The sequence below is a fragment of the Crinia signifera genome, chromosome 7 (genome assembly GCF_055691185.1).
Source record: "Crinia signifera chromosome 7, ASM5569118v1, whole genome shotgun sequence".
Lineage (NCBI taxonomy): Eukaryota > Metazoa > Chordata > Amphibia > Anura > Myobatrachidae > Crinia > Crinia signifera.
Window position 1 is genome coordinate 15,429,564 of NC_139223.1, and position 15,948 is coordinate 15,445,511.

Consider the following 15,948-nt stretch of genomic DNA (forward strand, 5'->3'; position numbering starts at 1 on the left):
CAGAGATAGTGAGGAGAGGGGTCACAGAGACTGGCTATACAGAGAGTGAGGAGAGGGGTCACAGCGACTGGCTATACAAAGAGTGAGGAGAGGGGACACAGAGACTGGCTATACAGAGAGAGTGAGGATATGGGTCACAGAGACTGGGTATATGAAGAGAGAGTGAGGAGAGGGTCACAGAGGTTGGTTATACAGAGAGAGTGAGGAGATAGGTCACAGAGACTGGGTATATGAAGAGAGAGTGAGGAGAGGGGTCACAGAGACTGGGTATATGAAGAGAGAGTGAGGAGAGGGGTCACAGAGACTGGGTATATGAAGAGAGAGTGAGGAGAGGGGTCACAGAGGTTGGTTATACAGAGAGTGAGGAGAGGGGTCACAGAGACTGGGTATAAAGAGTGAGGAGAGGGGTCACAGCGACTGGCTATACAGAGAGAGTGAGGATATGGGTCACAGAGACTGGGTGTATGCAGAGAGAGTGAGGAGAGGGGTCACAGAGGTTGGTTATACAGAGAGAGTGAGGAGAGGGGTCACAGAGACTGGCTATACAGAAAGAGACTGCGTGAAGGGGGTAGCAGAGACCCGCTGTACAGAAAGAGAGGGGGCACACAGACTAGCTATACAGAGCGAGGAAAAGGGTTCACATAGACTGGCTATACAGAGAGCGAGGAGAGGGGTCACAGAGACTGGCTATACAGAGAGAGTGAGGAGAGGGGTCACAGACTGGCTATACAGAGAGCGAGGAGAGGGGTCACAGAGACTGCCTATACAGAGAGAGTGAGGAGAGAGGGCACACAGACTGGCTATACAGAGTGAGGAAAAGGGTTCACATAGACTGGCTATACAGAGAGTGAGGAGAGGGGTCACAGAGATTGGCTATACAGAGAGAGTGAGGAGAGGGGTCACAGAGACTGGGTATACAGAGAGAGTGAGGAGAGGTGTCACAGAGACTGGCTATACAGAGAGCGAGGAGAGGGGTCACAGAGACTGGCTATACAGATAGAGTGAGGAGAGGGGTCACAGAGACTGGCTATACAGAGAGAGTGAGGAGAGGTGTCACAGAGACTGGCTATACAGAGAGTGAGGAGAGGGGGCACACAGACTAGCTATACAGAGTGAGGAAAAGGGTTCACATAGACTGGCTATACAGAGAGTGAGGGGAGGGGTCACAGAGACTGGCTATACAGAGAGAGTGAGGAGAGGTGTCACAGAGACTGGCTATACAGAGAGTGAGGAGAGGGGTCACAGAGACTGGCTATACAGAGTGAGGAAAAGGGTTCACAGACTGGCTATACAGAGAGTGAGGAGAGGGGTCACAGAGACTGCCTATACAGAGAGAGTGAGGAGAGGGGTCACAGAGACTGGCTATACAGAGAGCGAGGAGAGGGGTCACAGAGACTGGGTATAAAGAGAGAGTGAGGAGAGGGGTCACAGAGACTGGCTATACAGAGAGAGTGAGGAAATGGCTCACAGAGACTGGGTATATGAAGAGAGAGTGAGGAGAGGGGTCACAGAGACTGCCTATACAGAGAGAGTGAGGAGAGGGGTCACAGAGACTGGCTATACAGAGAGCGAGGAGAGGGGTCACAGAGACTGGGTATAAAGAGAGAGTGAGGAGAGGGGTCACAGAGACTGGCTATACAGAGAGAGTGAGGAAATGGCTCACAGAGACTGGGTATATGAAGAGAGAGTGAGGAGAGGGGTCACAGAGGTTGGTTATACAGAGAGTGAGGAGAGGGGTCACAGAGACTGGGTATAAAAAGAGAGTGAGGAAAGGGGTCACAGCGACTGGCTATACAGAGAGAGTGAGGATATGGGTCACAGAGACTGGGGTCACAGAGACTGGCTATACAGAGAGAGTGAGGAAATGGCTCACAGAGACTGGGTATATGAAGAGAGAGTGAGGAGAGGGGTCACAGAGACTGCCTATACAGAGAGAGTGAGGAGAGGGGTCACAGAGACTGGCTATACAGAGAGCGAGGAGAGGGGTCACAGAGACTGGGTATAAAGAGAGAGTGAGGAGAGGGGTCACAGAGACTGGCTATACAGAGAGAGTGAGGAAATGGCTCACAGAGACTGGGTATATGAAGAGAGAGTGAGGAGAGGGGTCACAGAGGTTGGTTATACAGAGAGTGAGGAGAGGGGTCACAGAGACTGGGTATAAAAAGAGAGTGAGGAAAGGGGTCACAGCGACTGGCTATACAGAGAGAGTGAGGATATGGGTCACATAGACTGGTTATATGAAGAGAGAGTGAGGAGAGGGGTCACAGAGGTTGGTTATTCAGAGAGAGTGAGGAGATAGGTCACAGAGACTGGGTAAATGAAGAAAGAGTGAGGAGAGGGGTCACAGAGACTGGGTATATGAAGAAAGAGTGAGGAGAGGGGTCACAGAGACTGGGTATATGAAGAAAGAGTGAGGCGAGGGGTCACAGAGACTGGCTATACAGAGTGAGTGAGGAGATGGGTCACAGAGACTTGGTATATGAAGAAAGAGTGAGGAGAGGGGTCACAGAGACTGGATATACAGAGAGAAAGTGAGGAGAGGGGTCGCAGAGACTGGTTATAAAGAGAGAGAGAGTGCGGAGAGGGGTCACAGAGATTGGGTATACAGAGAGAGTGAGGAGAGGGATAACAGAGATTGGGTATACAGGGAGAGTGTGAGGAGAGGGGTCATAGACACTGGTTAAACAGAGAGACAGAGAGAGAGAGTGAGGAGAGGGGTCATATAGACTTGTTGTACAGAGAGAGAGAGAGGAGAGGGGTCACAGAGACTGGTTATACAGAGAGAGAGAGAGAGAGGAAAGGGGTCACAGAGACAGGGTATAGAGTGAGGGGGTCACAGAGACAGGGTATAGAGAGTGGGGGGTCACAGAGACAAGGTATAGAGAGTGGGGGATCACAGAGACATGGTATAGAGAGAGGGGGGGTCACAGAGACCTGGTATAGAGAGAGGGGGGGTCACAGAGACAGGGTATAGAGAGTGGGGGATTACAGAGACATGGTATAGAGAGAGAGCAGGGTCATAGAGACAGGGTATAGAGAGAGGGGGGTCACAGAGACAGGGTATAGAGAGAGTGGGGTCACAGAGACAGGGTATAGAGAGAGCGGGTCACAGAGACAGGGTATAGAGAGTGGGGGATTACAGAGACAGGGTATAGAGAGAGGGGGGTCAAAGAGATAGGGTATAGAGTAAGGGGGGTCACAGAGACAGGGTATAGAGAGAGCAGGGTCAAGAAGACATGGTATAGAGAGAGCGGGGTCACAGAGACAGGGTATAGAGAGAGCGGGGTCACAGAGACATGGTATAGAGAGAGCGGGGCCACAGAGACAGGGTATAGAGAAAGCGGGGTCACCGAAACAGGGTATAGAGAGAGCGGGGTCACAGAGACAGGGTATAGAGAGTGGGGGATTACAGAGACATGGTATAGAGAGAGTGGGGTCACAGAGACAGGGTATAGAGAGTGGGGGATTACAGAGACAGGGTATAGAGAGAGCGGGGTCACAGAGACAGGGTATAGAGAGAGCGGGGTCACAGAGACATGGTATAGAGAGAGCGGGGTCACAGAGACAGGGTATAGAGAGATAGTGGGGTCACAGGGACAGGGTATAGAGAGAGCGGGGTCACAGAGACAGGGTATAGAGAGTGGGGGATTACAGAGACATGGTATAGAGAGAGCGGGGTCACAGGGACATGGTATAGAGAGTGGGGGATTACAGAGACAGGGTATAGAGAGAGTGGGGTCACAGAGACAGGGTATAGAGAGTGGGGGATTACAGAGACAGGGTATAGAGAGAGCGGGGTCACAGGGACAGGGTATAGAGAGAGCGGGGTCACAGAGACAGGGTATAGAGAGTGGGGGATTACAGAGACATGGTATAGAGAGAGCGGGGTCACAGAGACAAAATAGCTACAGAGACAGTATAGAGTGAGACAGGGAGAAATCACAGACACAGAATAGGGGAGAGACCTGTCGTTGTCCTCATCCAATGAGACCCTCTCAAAGTGCAGGTGAAGTCGCTGTCCCTCTGATGCCTCAATCAGCCAATGGCAGCTCAGGTTATTGGCATGGCTTGCACTGACATCAGGTGACACAATGCGTCCAACCGTGGCGTTACAAATTACACCGCCACAAGCCGCTGGGGACACATATATAGGACACCTTGTTACCTTCCTAACACCCAACTGCTATTATCAGTGATGTCATTTTAATTCACAGTTTAAGAAACAGTAACATAAACAGTAAGATAATCGTTAACAAATAAGACATGAGGCCATCAAAGACGTAGCGCATACATCAGTGTATTATACAGATTATACAGAGTCAATGCAAGGTGTAAAAAAAGAATAATTAAAAAATAAAAAAAGTAAAAGGTTTGTAAACATATATAAAAAAAAAACATTGACACAATATTATGTATATCTCAACCACCCGATGGCGTGCAGACAAAGCCAACAAAATATACTGTAAAAGCAATATATAAACAACCTACTCCTAGATCACCCGTATCCCACCCAGAGTGGAGGCCATACCAAGACTGACACCAGCAACCTGAAATCTTATGAGCAGGGTTCCTAGAGCTGTATAAGTAACTATCATGTAGGGAATGGAGAACTGCAGAAGCCAAGGGATGAGGGAGAACAGGAGCCATATCTCTGACAGTCCTGAATACTCATCCAAAACTGAAGCCCACCTGGCATGAGCCAGAAGGCAGCATCAGTGGCACCACACTCGGGAAAACCCATCAGCTCAGAGACCCATAGCATGTTACAATACCGTGGAATATTCTATTCTATTGGGATATTAAAATTAATTTGTTACAACTGACCTAATACATGCAATTTACACCCAGGAAACTCCCTCCCTGGTCCTCACTCTTGATGCAGACACATCCCTTGGCTCGAACTCATGGACCTTCCTGTTTCCTGTTCCTTCTTAGATGGGTTTCCTCTGTAAATGTCTTGATGGGATTAGAGTTTTATCCTGTATAACCAGAGCCATGGTTTCGACCATGATCCTCGCCACCATTCAAAATATCTAATGGGTCTTGACAGGGACACCCCTTCTCAATGTCCATACCTGACCACCTCCCTCTCCCGTTCTTTGAAATTATCGACTGCCCGTAGAGGGAAGTTCTGGACTTTTTCCTGCCCCGCAATACTTACTATTTTCAATGGCATCAGTCTAACATCAAATACTTGGGTATATATATATATCACTAAACAGTATTATCAATTATATCAGGCCTACAAACCCTCATCTTCTCACTCTCAGTAGACCTGATTTGGAAACACAGTCCAGCCAATATAATTCTTGGATTGTTCGGGTCAACACTGTCAGAATGAGTGTCCTCCACAGAAGTTTGTACCTATTCCAATCCCTCCTGATCCATGCATCTCCCTATGTATTTAAATTTCTAAAAATGAATTTATGGGAAGAGAAGGCAAGTAGTGGCGCCTCTGGTGTAGCCAACAATCAGGTCCCAATCCTTGGTCCCAAACCACCAATATTGACCTCCCATTTACCTTCAAGTGCTTTAACCTATTCGGGAGGGCCCGAGAATTAAGAATACTATAAATTATTTTAGGAGAACGCCTGCAAAGTCGTCTTTAAGCTAAGTATCACATACTGTGGCTGGTTCCCTCTACTGGGCAGGTAAGAGCATGGTAGCATAGGGAGAAAAGGATAAAGGGCAGTCTGAAGAGGTCCAAGATCTTCATGTAGTGGTTTCAGGAGGCCATCATGGTAGACCTGTCCAATGGTAAGACTATAACTAAAACAAAAGTTATCAGTACTCATCTTGCCCATCTCTAAGAACCACAACAGAGTATCAGGGTCAACTCCAACACCACCAAGGAGAGTATATGCAAAAATCCATAAGAGGGAGGCTTGTTGGATCAGTGGGGCAAAATTGGTCCTCTAAACCAAATTTCTGTTATCCTCATCACTATACAGTATATAGTCTTTTATTTAATTAATTTTTATTCTCATTTAAAGAAAAAAAAAACATGAGAGCTGCCAAACTGCTTACTCAGTCAACATGCCTCGAACTACTTCCTATAGAAAAAACATTGCCACCTACTGGCCAAATAATTATATGCCCTAGTATGAGTCTCAGGTTATGGATGATGATCTGTGAGATGTGTCTTACATAGCAGATGTTCCCAGGAATTACTGCACAGCTTTCCTCTATAACATCTGAGCCTACTGTGATTTTCGTTCGCTAGTATCAGATTTAGATCAATTGTGTTTTTCCACTGGTTTCATAGCACCCCAGCCATGTTCCATCTGGCTATGCCCATTCACATGTCAACATTTGGGGCAGTTGGCAGGTTCCCTACAGTGCTCCCTACCAGTACAGCCCATGATCCTTACTGATAGCCCATCTGTGTTGCACACAAGCCACCGCCATTACCGCCCCACCAACTTGCGCTCCTTACCTGTGCAGACTGGCGGTTTTCCACTCCACTGTGGACGAGTGATGTTCAGACAGACCAAAGAGTCTACTCCCTTCAAGGTGAAGCCAGGAGCACAGCGGAAATTGGCTGCCCCACCTGGGTGGAGGTCTGTAACGGTGACTTCCCCATTCTCAGGGCGGGGTGGAAAGACACAGCTCAGGACATAGGCTGTGGGGTAAGAGAGAGACACATCTGTTACAGCAATTGCAAACATCTACAGAACATCACTGGCTGCAAGGCATGGGACAGCAGCCTCAGCCCGAGAGGATCAAGAGGTGACAAAACCTGGGCGCTAGAGACAGACATGTGGGAATGTTAATTGGAAAATGTATCATGTCTGCAAACAATCCGCATATTCTTCGTTCTGAAGCTTGAATTTCCGAAGACTCCTGCACCTCCGGCGGCTGAACCTGTTAATTAGGCACCGTGGCTGAGACTCTGACACATGGCAGGTAGACAGGAACCCGGACCCCCGCGGTTCTGCTAGCTAAGTGCTGGAGGGGGGCTATGGTAAATGCTTCTTTTATATTCTAAATCAGTTCTTTAAGATTATGATCACGTTACTATTTAAGATAAAATTGTGAATTTGCTAAAATTTTACCGAGGAATGTTTAAAAAAATCTAGTAAAAATTCCTCTGATGACATCACCATTTCAGGCTGGAATTCCGTAAAATTTGCTAAAATGTATTCTGTATCATGTACACGCGTCGGAAATGCACAACTATCCACTCTCACCTGATATTTACAGATGGTTCCACGCTCACCTTACCCGCAACATAGATACACGGATACGAGTGCTGCGCAAAACCGCGACCTTTCATTCCTATGGGTGTGTGCATGCATGAGGACAGGGCTAAGTAGGACTAGAATGTAATGACTGTTACCTTGATAACGTAGTTTAAATGCGCCAGGGCTGGTTGCGCGGTAAGTTTGAAAGCGCACTGCAATATGATTGGTTGGGCTGCGAATCACCTGACCCTCAGCCATCAGGGTCTCATTGGCCAGAAGAAAGCGATGATCCTCTTCTAATCCCTCTACACTGAGAGCCTCCTCTTTGGACAGATTCAGTTTCTCCACCTGTAAATGTGCATCAATCACAAAAATGTATATATATATATATATATATATATATATATATATAGTATTTCTCATTGGTCTGCTATAATGAGGTAATTACATGAAATTCTCCCTTGTCCCAGCAATGTATCCTCCTCCTCCACTGCCCCATGAGGATCTCACCTGTCCCAGCAATGTAATCCTCCACTGCCTCATGGGGATCTCACCTGTCCCAGCAATGTAATCCTCCACCACCACTACCTCATGGAGATCTCACCTGTCCCAGCAATGTAATCCTCCACCTCCACTGCCTCATGGGGATCTCACCTGTCCCAGCAATGTAATCCTCCACTTCCACTGCCTCATGGGGATCTCACCTGTCCCAGCAATGTAATCCTCCACCTCCACTAACTCATTGTGATCTCACCTGTCTCAGCAATGTAATCCTCCACCTCCACTGCCTCATGGGGATCTCACCTGTCCCAGCAATGTAATCCACCACCTTCACTGCCTCATGGGGATCTCACCTGTCAAAGCAATGTAATCCTGCACCTCCACTGCCTCATGGGGATCTCACCTGTCCCAGCAATGTAATCCACCACCTTCACTGCCTCATGGGGATCTCACCTGTCCCAGCAATGTAATCCTGCACCTCCACTGCCTTATGGGGATCTCACCTGTCCCAGCAATGTAATCCTCCACCTCCACTGCCTCATGGGGATCTCACCTGTCCCAGCAATGTAATCCACCACCTTTACTGCCTCATGGGGATCTCACCTGTCAAAGCAATGTAATCCTGCACCTCCACTGCCTCATGGGGATCTCACCTGTCCCAGCAATGTAATCCTCCACCTCCACTGCCTCATGGGGATCTCACCTGTCCCAGCAATGTAATCCACCACCTTCACTGCCTCATGGGGATCTCACCTGTCCCAGCAATGTAATCCTCCACCTCCACTGCCTCATGGGGATCTCACCTGTCCCAGCAATGTAATCCACCACCTTCACTGCCTCATGGGGATCTCACCTGTCCCAGCAATGTAATCCTCCACCACCACTGCCTCATGGGGATCTCACCTGTCCCAGCAATGTAATCCACCACCTTCACTGCCTCATGGGGATCTCACCTGTCCCAGCAATGTAATCCTCCACCACCACTGCCTCATGGGGATCTGATCTGTCCCAGCAATGTAATCCACCACCTTCACTGCCTCATGGGGATCTCACCTGTCCCAGCAATGTAATCCTCCACCTCCACTGCCTCATGGGGATCTCACCTGTCCCAGCAATGTAATCCTCCACCTCCACTGCCTCATGGGGATCTCACCTGTCCCAGCAATGTTATCCTCCACCTCCACTACCTCATGGGGATCTCATCTGTCCCAGCAATGTAATCCTCCCCCTCCTCTGCCTCATGGGGATCTCACCTGTCCCAGCAATGTAATCCTCCACCTCCACTGCCTCATGGGGATCTCACCTGTCCCAGCAATGTAATCCTCCACCTCCACTGCCTCATGGGGATCTCACCTGTCCCAGCAATGTAATCCTCCACCACCACTACCTCATGGAGATCTCACCTGTCCCAGCAATGTAATCCTCCACCTCCACTGCCTCATGGGGATCTCACCTGTCCCAGCAATGTAATCCTCCACTTCCACTGCCTCATGGGGATCTCACCTGTCCCAGCAATGTAATCCTCCACCTCCACTAACTCATTGTGATCTCACCTGTCTCAGCAATGTAATCCTCCACCTCCACTGCCTCATGGGGATCTCACCTGTCCCAGCAATGTAATCCACCACCTTCACTGCCTCATGGGGATCTCACCTGTCAAAGCAATGTAATCCTGCACCTCCACTGCCTCATGGGGATCTCACCTGTCCCAGCAATGTAATCCACCACCTTCACTGCCTCATGGGGATCTCACCTGTCAAAGCAATGTAATCCTGCACCTCCACTGCCTCATGGGGATCTCACCTGTCCCAGCAATGTAATCCTCCACCTCCACTGCCTCATGGGGATCTCACCTGTCCCAGCAATGTAATCCACCACCTTCACTGCCTCATGGGGATCTCACCTGTCCCAGCAATGTAATCCTCCACCTCCACTGCCTCATGGGGATCTCACCTGTCCCAGCAATGTAATCCACCACCTTCACTGCCTCATGGGGATCTCACCTGTCCCAGCAATGTAATCCTCCACCACCACTGCCTCATGGGGATCTCACCTGTCCCAGCAATGTAATCCACCACCTTCACTGCCTCATGGGGATCTCACCTGTCCCAGCAATGTAATCCTCCACCACCACTGCCTCATGGGGATCTGATCTGTCCCAGCAATGTAATCCACCACCTTCACTGCCTCATGGGGATCTCACCTGTCCCAGCAATGTAATCCTCCACCTCCACTGCCTCATGGGGATCTCACCTGTCCCAGCAATGTTATCCTCCACCTCCACTACCTCATGGGGATCTCATCTGTCCCAGCAATGTAATCCTCCACTTCCCCTGCCTCATGGGGATCTCACCTGTCCCAGCAATGTAATCCTCCACCTCCACTGCCTCATGGGGATCTCATCTGTCCCAGCAATGTAATCATCCACCTCCCCTGCCTCATGGGGATCTCACCTGTCCCAGCAATGTAATCATCCACCACCACTACCTCATGGGGATCTCACCTGTCCCAGCAATGTAATCCTCCACCTCCACTGCCTCATGGGGATCTCATCTGTCCCAGCAATGTAATCCTCCACCTCCACTGCCTCATGGGGATCTCACCTGTCCCAGCAATGTTATCCTCCACCTCCACTACCTCATGGGGATCTCACCTGTCCCAGCAATGTAATCCTCCACTTCCCCTGCCTCATGGGGATCTCACCTGTCCCAGCAATGTAATCCTCCACCTCCACTGCCTCATGGGGATCTCATCTGTCCCAGCAATGTAATCATCCACCTCCCCTGCCTCATGGGGATCTCACCTGTCCCAGCAATGTAATCCTCCCCCTCCTCTGCCTCATGGGGATCTCACCTGTCCCAGCAATGTAATCCTCCACCTCCACTGCCTCATGGGGATCTCACCTGTCCCAGCAATGTAATCATCCACCTCCACTGCCTCATGGGGATCTCACCTGTCCCAGCAATGTAATCCTCCACCTCCACTGCCTCATGGGGATCTCACCTGTCCCAGCAATGTAATTCTCCCCCTCCTCTGCCACATAGGGATCTCGCCTGTCCCAGCAATGTAATCCTCCCCTTCCACTGCCTCATGCGGATCTCACCTGTCCCAGCAATGTATTAAACAACTGTGTCATTACAATTTTCCCTTTCTCACCCGAATCTCCACTCCATGCCCCAGGTATACAGACACACTGTAGGTACAGTCTAGGCCACCAAAGAAACTTCCTCCGGAATATTCAGGCGCCTCCAGCACCCCCTCCAGCTCAGAGATATTGTTGTTACAGAGAACTGGAATACAGATAAGAATAATAAATGAGATATACACCAGTTTAATAACCAGAGAGAACATCTGCTTATTGTAAGAGGTTCTGGATCCTAGTATGTCGATTAAAGTCATTCTTCAGCTAGGTTGTGACCTTCCTTAGCAACGACTATTACTATGGAACCAATCAATGCTTGTCTTCATTTTGTTTCCATGGTTACAGATAACTGATAAAAAGTCAGTTATCTACAACCCAATGTATCTGCCACGTGCAGAATTAGTGTTTTTTAAGCTTTCAACATGTGATTTCAGGCAGAAGTCTTATACCCGATAACCTGAACTTTTATTTCAAAGGCAACGTTTCAAAAATATATAATATAAAAAGATATACGGTAATATATGTATGGGCATGGATCTTACCAGGACTGTGCACCGTAGTTACTGTGGTAGTGGTGATCAGCGTGGTTGTGGTCTCTTCCTCCCCTTCAGCCGAAGGTCCCGGACCGCCAGTTGGTGCTGGCGATGGTGGTGTTAATGTACTCAGAGGTGGGGGCAGGGAGAACGCCCCGCCAATGGCGGTGGTGAGGACCCCGGAGGTCTCACTGACACCTGCTGGAGCCAGGTCTTCGGTCATGGATACTGGGGCAGCACGAGTCGGGACAGAGGTTGTACCTGCTGGAGAAGCACAAGCTTCAATAACTCAACGATCATCCCAGTATATTAGTGGTGTAGGCTATCTGTAGCTATTCATTTACACCTAACTTTCTGCCTAGTTTCTTAAAAAGTGGAGGTATCCCAAAGCAACCAATCAGATTCTGTCATCTATCTGGCACCGTTTTTTAAATGAAAGCTAGAAGCTGATAGGTTGACTGCTTTGGGCACATTGTACACTGTATCTCTCTCCCAGGCTTGATATCTCTAACGTAGAATTCACATTTTTACAATCAGTGTAAACCGCGGTCATGTGTGCGGCTCAGGGGTAGATATATTAAGCTCGGTGAAGTGATAAAGTGTCTGGTTTTTATCACCGGCCAATCAGCTCCTACCTGTCATTTTTCAAACCAAGCCTGTAACTTCACAGGTAGGAGCTGATTGGCCGGTGATAAAAACCAGACACTTTATCACTTCACCGAGCTTAATAAATCTGCCCCTCATTCTCATCATTCCTCCAAGAGCCATTTACATGCTAATAACACCTGATTCCCAGTGTCCTAATTGGCCCCTGAGGATGAGAACCGTCTGCAGAAGGCGGTGCGCGGATGTCATATTTCATTTTACTGGATTATGGAAATTAAATGTCTCCTGGTACACAACGGGGATGCCGCAACCTCAGCAATGCCGGGGATGGTGACTTTCGGATGTCGGTCCGGTGCTGTGATATAGGCTGATTGCAACCTGTCAAACTGACTACAAAAATACACTGAGATAAGGGTCATAGATGGAAACCTATTTGTACATTGATATGAATCAAGGTATCCTTGTAAGGCACATGGGTGAAGCGGGCCCTGACCTCACACATATAGAGTCACATGGCTGAGCATCGGGTCCTGACATTACACACAAGGTCACATGGCTGAGAAGCGGGTCCTCTGTGACCTCACACATATAGAGTCACATGGCTGAGCATCGGGTCCTGACATCACACACAGTCACATGGCTGATAAGCGGGTCCTGACATCACACACAGTCACATGGCTGAGAAGCAAGTCCTGGCATCACACACACAGTCACATGGCTAAAAAGCAGGTTCTCTGTGACCTCACACACAGTCACATGGCTGAGAAGCGGGTCCTCTGTGACCTCACACATGGTCACATGGCTGAGAAGCGGGTCCTGACATCACACACAGAGTCACATGGCTGAGAAGCGGGTCCTCTGTGACCTCACACATATAGAGTCACATGGCTGAGCATCGGGTCCTGACATCACACATAGAGTCACATGGCTGATAAGCGGGTCCTGACATCACACACAGTCACATGGCTGAGAAGCAAGTCCTGGCATCACACACACAGTCACATGGCTGAGAAGCAGGTCCTCTGTGACCTCACACACGGTCACATGGCTGAGAAACGGGTCCTGACATCACACACAGAGTCACATGGCTGAGAAGCAAGTCCTGACATCACACACACACACAGTCACATGGCTGAGAAGCAGGTCCTCTGTGACCTTACACAAGGTCACATGGCTGAACAGCGGGTCCTGACATCACACACAGAGTCACATGGCTGAGAAGCAAGTCCTCTGTGACCTTACACAAGGTCACGTGGCTGAGCAGCGGGTCCTGACATCACACACAGAGTGACATGGCTGAGAAGCAGGGTCCTTTGTGACCTCACACATGGTCACATGGCTGAGAAGCGGGTCCTCTGTGACCTCACACACGGTCACATGGCTGAGAAGCGGGTCCTCTGTGACCTCACACACGGTCACATGGCTGAGAAGCGGGTCCTCTGTGACCTCACACACAGTCACATGGCTGAGCAGCAGGTCCCGACCTCACACACAGTCACATGGCTGACCAGCGGGTCTTGACATCACACACAGAGTCACATGGTTGAGATGTGGGTTCTCTGTGATCTCACACAGAGGGGATTATTCTGGTTTGTTCACACGGACCAGAACATTCGCACAGGGACCAATGGTGGGCGTATGCACATGCGCAGGGTCATTTCTCAGCACATGGCTGAGAAACGGGTCCTCTGTGACCTCACACACAGTCACATGGCTGAGAAGCAGGTCCTGACCTCACACACAGTCGCATGGCTGATAAACGGGTCCTCTGTGACCTCACACACACACAGTCACATTGCTGAGAAACGTGTCCTCTGTGACTTCACACACAGTCACATGGCTGAGCAGCAGGTCCTGACCTCACACACAGTCACATAGCTGAGAAACGGGTCCTCTGTGACCTCACACACAGTCACATGGCTGAGAAGGGGGTCCTCTGTGACCTCACACACACACAGTCACATGGCTGAGAAAGGGGTCCTCTGTGACCTCACACACACACAGTCACATAGCTGAGAAACGGGTCCTCTGTGACCTCACACACACAGTCACATGGCTGAGAAAAGGGTCCTCTGTGACCTCACACACAGTCACATGGCTGAGAAACGGGTCCTCTGTGACCTCACACACAGTCACATGGCTGAGAAACGGGTCCTCTGTGACCTCACACACGGTCACATGGCTGAGAAGCAGGTCCTGACCTCACACACAGTCATATGGCTGAGCAGCAGGTCCAGACCTCACACACACAGTCACATGGCTGACCAGCGGGTCTTGACATCACACACAGAGTCACATGGTTGAGAAGTGGGTCCTCTGTGACCTCACACACAATCACATGGCTGAGCAGCAGGTCCTGACCTCACACACAGTCACATGGCTGAGAAGCGGGTCCTCTGTGACCTCACACACACGCAGTCACATAGCTGAGAAACGGGTCCTCTGTGACCTCCCGCACAGTCACATGGCTGAGAAACGGGTCCTCTGTGACCTCACACACAGTCACATGGCTGAGAAGCAGGTCCTCTGTGACCTCACACACACACAGTCACATGGCTGAGAAACGGGTCCTCTGTGACCTCACACATACACACAGTCACATAGCTGAGAAACGGGTCCTCTGTGACCTCATGCACAGTCACATGGCTGAGAAACGGGTCCTGACCTCACACACACAGTCACATGGCTGAGAAGCGGGTCCTCTGTGACCTCACACACAGTCACATGGCTGAGAAGCGGGTCCTCTGTGACCTCACACACAGTCACATGGCTGAGCAGCGGGTCCTCTGTGACCTCACACACACACAGTCACATAGCTGAGAAACGTGTCCTCTGTGACCTCACGCACAGTCACATGGCTGAGAAACGGGTCCTGACCTCACACACACACACAGTCACATGGCTGAGAAACGGGTCCTCTGTGACCTCATGCACAGTCACATTGCTGAGAAACGGGTCCTGACCTCACACACACAGTCACATGGCTGAGAAGCGGGTACTCTATGACCTCACACACAGTCACATGGGTGAGAAACGGGTCCTCTGTGACCTCACACACACACAGTCACATAGCTGAGAAACGGGTCCTCTGTGACCTCACACACAGTCACATGGCTGAGCAGCAGGTCCTGACCTCACACACAGTCGCATGGCTGATAAACGGGTCCTCTGTGACCTCACACACACAGTCACATTGCTGTGAAACGGGTCCTCTGTGACCTCACACACAGTCACATTGCTGAGAAACGGGTCCTCTGTGACCTCACACACAGTCACATTCCTGAGAAACGGGTCCTCTGTGACCTCACACACACAGTCACATTGCTGAGAAACAGGTCCTCTGTGACCTAACACACAGTCACATGGCTGAGCAGCAGGTCCTGACCTCACACACAGTCACATAACTGAGAAGTGTTGCTTTGGAAATGATTGGGGTACAAATAAGGATAATGTGCTTTCAGGGGGTTCCCAGGGGAGAAACACTGGCCTAGAAAACCATTTCTCAGTAACAAACAGTATTTCCGTTTATGGCTGCTGTATCGTTATAGAACATGGTGTAAACTATACTGTTGGGAGACATAGAACCGGGGAATATATCCATAGTTTACCATGAGTCCGGACTGTAACTATGGATTTCAGGGGATTCAAGGTACACCCCTAAATTAGCACCCACCGCTCTGACTGCGGCCTCTCTGGTCTATAGATATATATATATAAAAAAGACACAGGGTGACCCAAAAATGCGCCCAATATAGTACAGCAGCTACTCGACAAATCCCCCCTGTTAGTGGGAGATAGAGTAAAACAAAGAGAAAGAGAGAGAGTGGAGAGCGCTAGAGGTTTACAACCACCTTGAAGTATACATAGTGCAATAATACAAAATACAGTTAAAAATGACTTTTATTAAAATTACGATGATCACATCAGGATTTCATCTTTAGGATGCAGTTTCAATAACCCAACGCGTTTCGTCTTGAAAAAG

At 49.6% G+C, this 15,948-nt stretch overlaps 1 protein-coding gene across 4 annotated transcripts in view; it reads right to left on the minus strand.

The window, feature by feature from the left end:
- The window catches only part of SEZ6L2 (seizure related 6 homolog like 2), an 87,945-nt gene that overhangs the window by 58,055 nt on the left and 13,942 nt on the right, over nt 1–15,948 (minus strand). For 2 of the 4 annotated variants that reach the window (XM_083152402.1, XM_083152400.1), the window contains 5 exons: nt 11,370–11,624; nt 10,842–10,975; nt 7,340–7,532; nt 6,437–6,622; nt 3,966–4,134 (listed from right to left, as the gene is read on the minus strand). In XM_083152402.1, the coding sequence (XP_083008528.1) occupies nt 3,966–4,134; nt 6,437–6,622; nt 7,340–7,532; nt 10,842–10,975; nt 11,370–11,624 (937 nt within the window). The remainder of the gene's footprint in view (nt 1–3,965; nt 4,135–6,436; nt 6,623–7,339; nt 7,533–10,841; nt 10,976–11,369; nt 11,625–15,948) is intronic. The other 2 variants (XM_083152401.1, XM_083152403.1) reach the window with 2 other exon arrangements.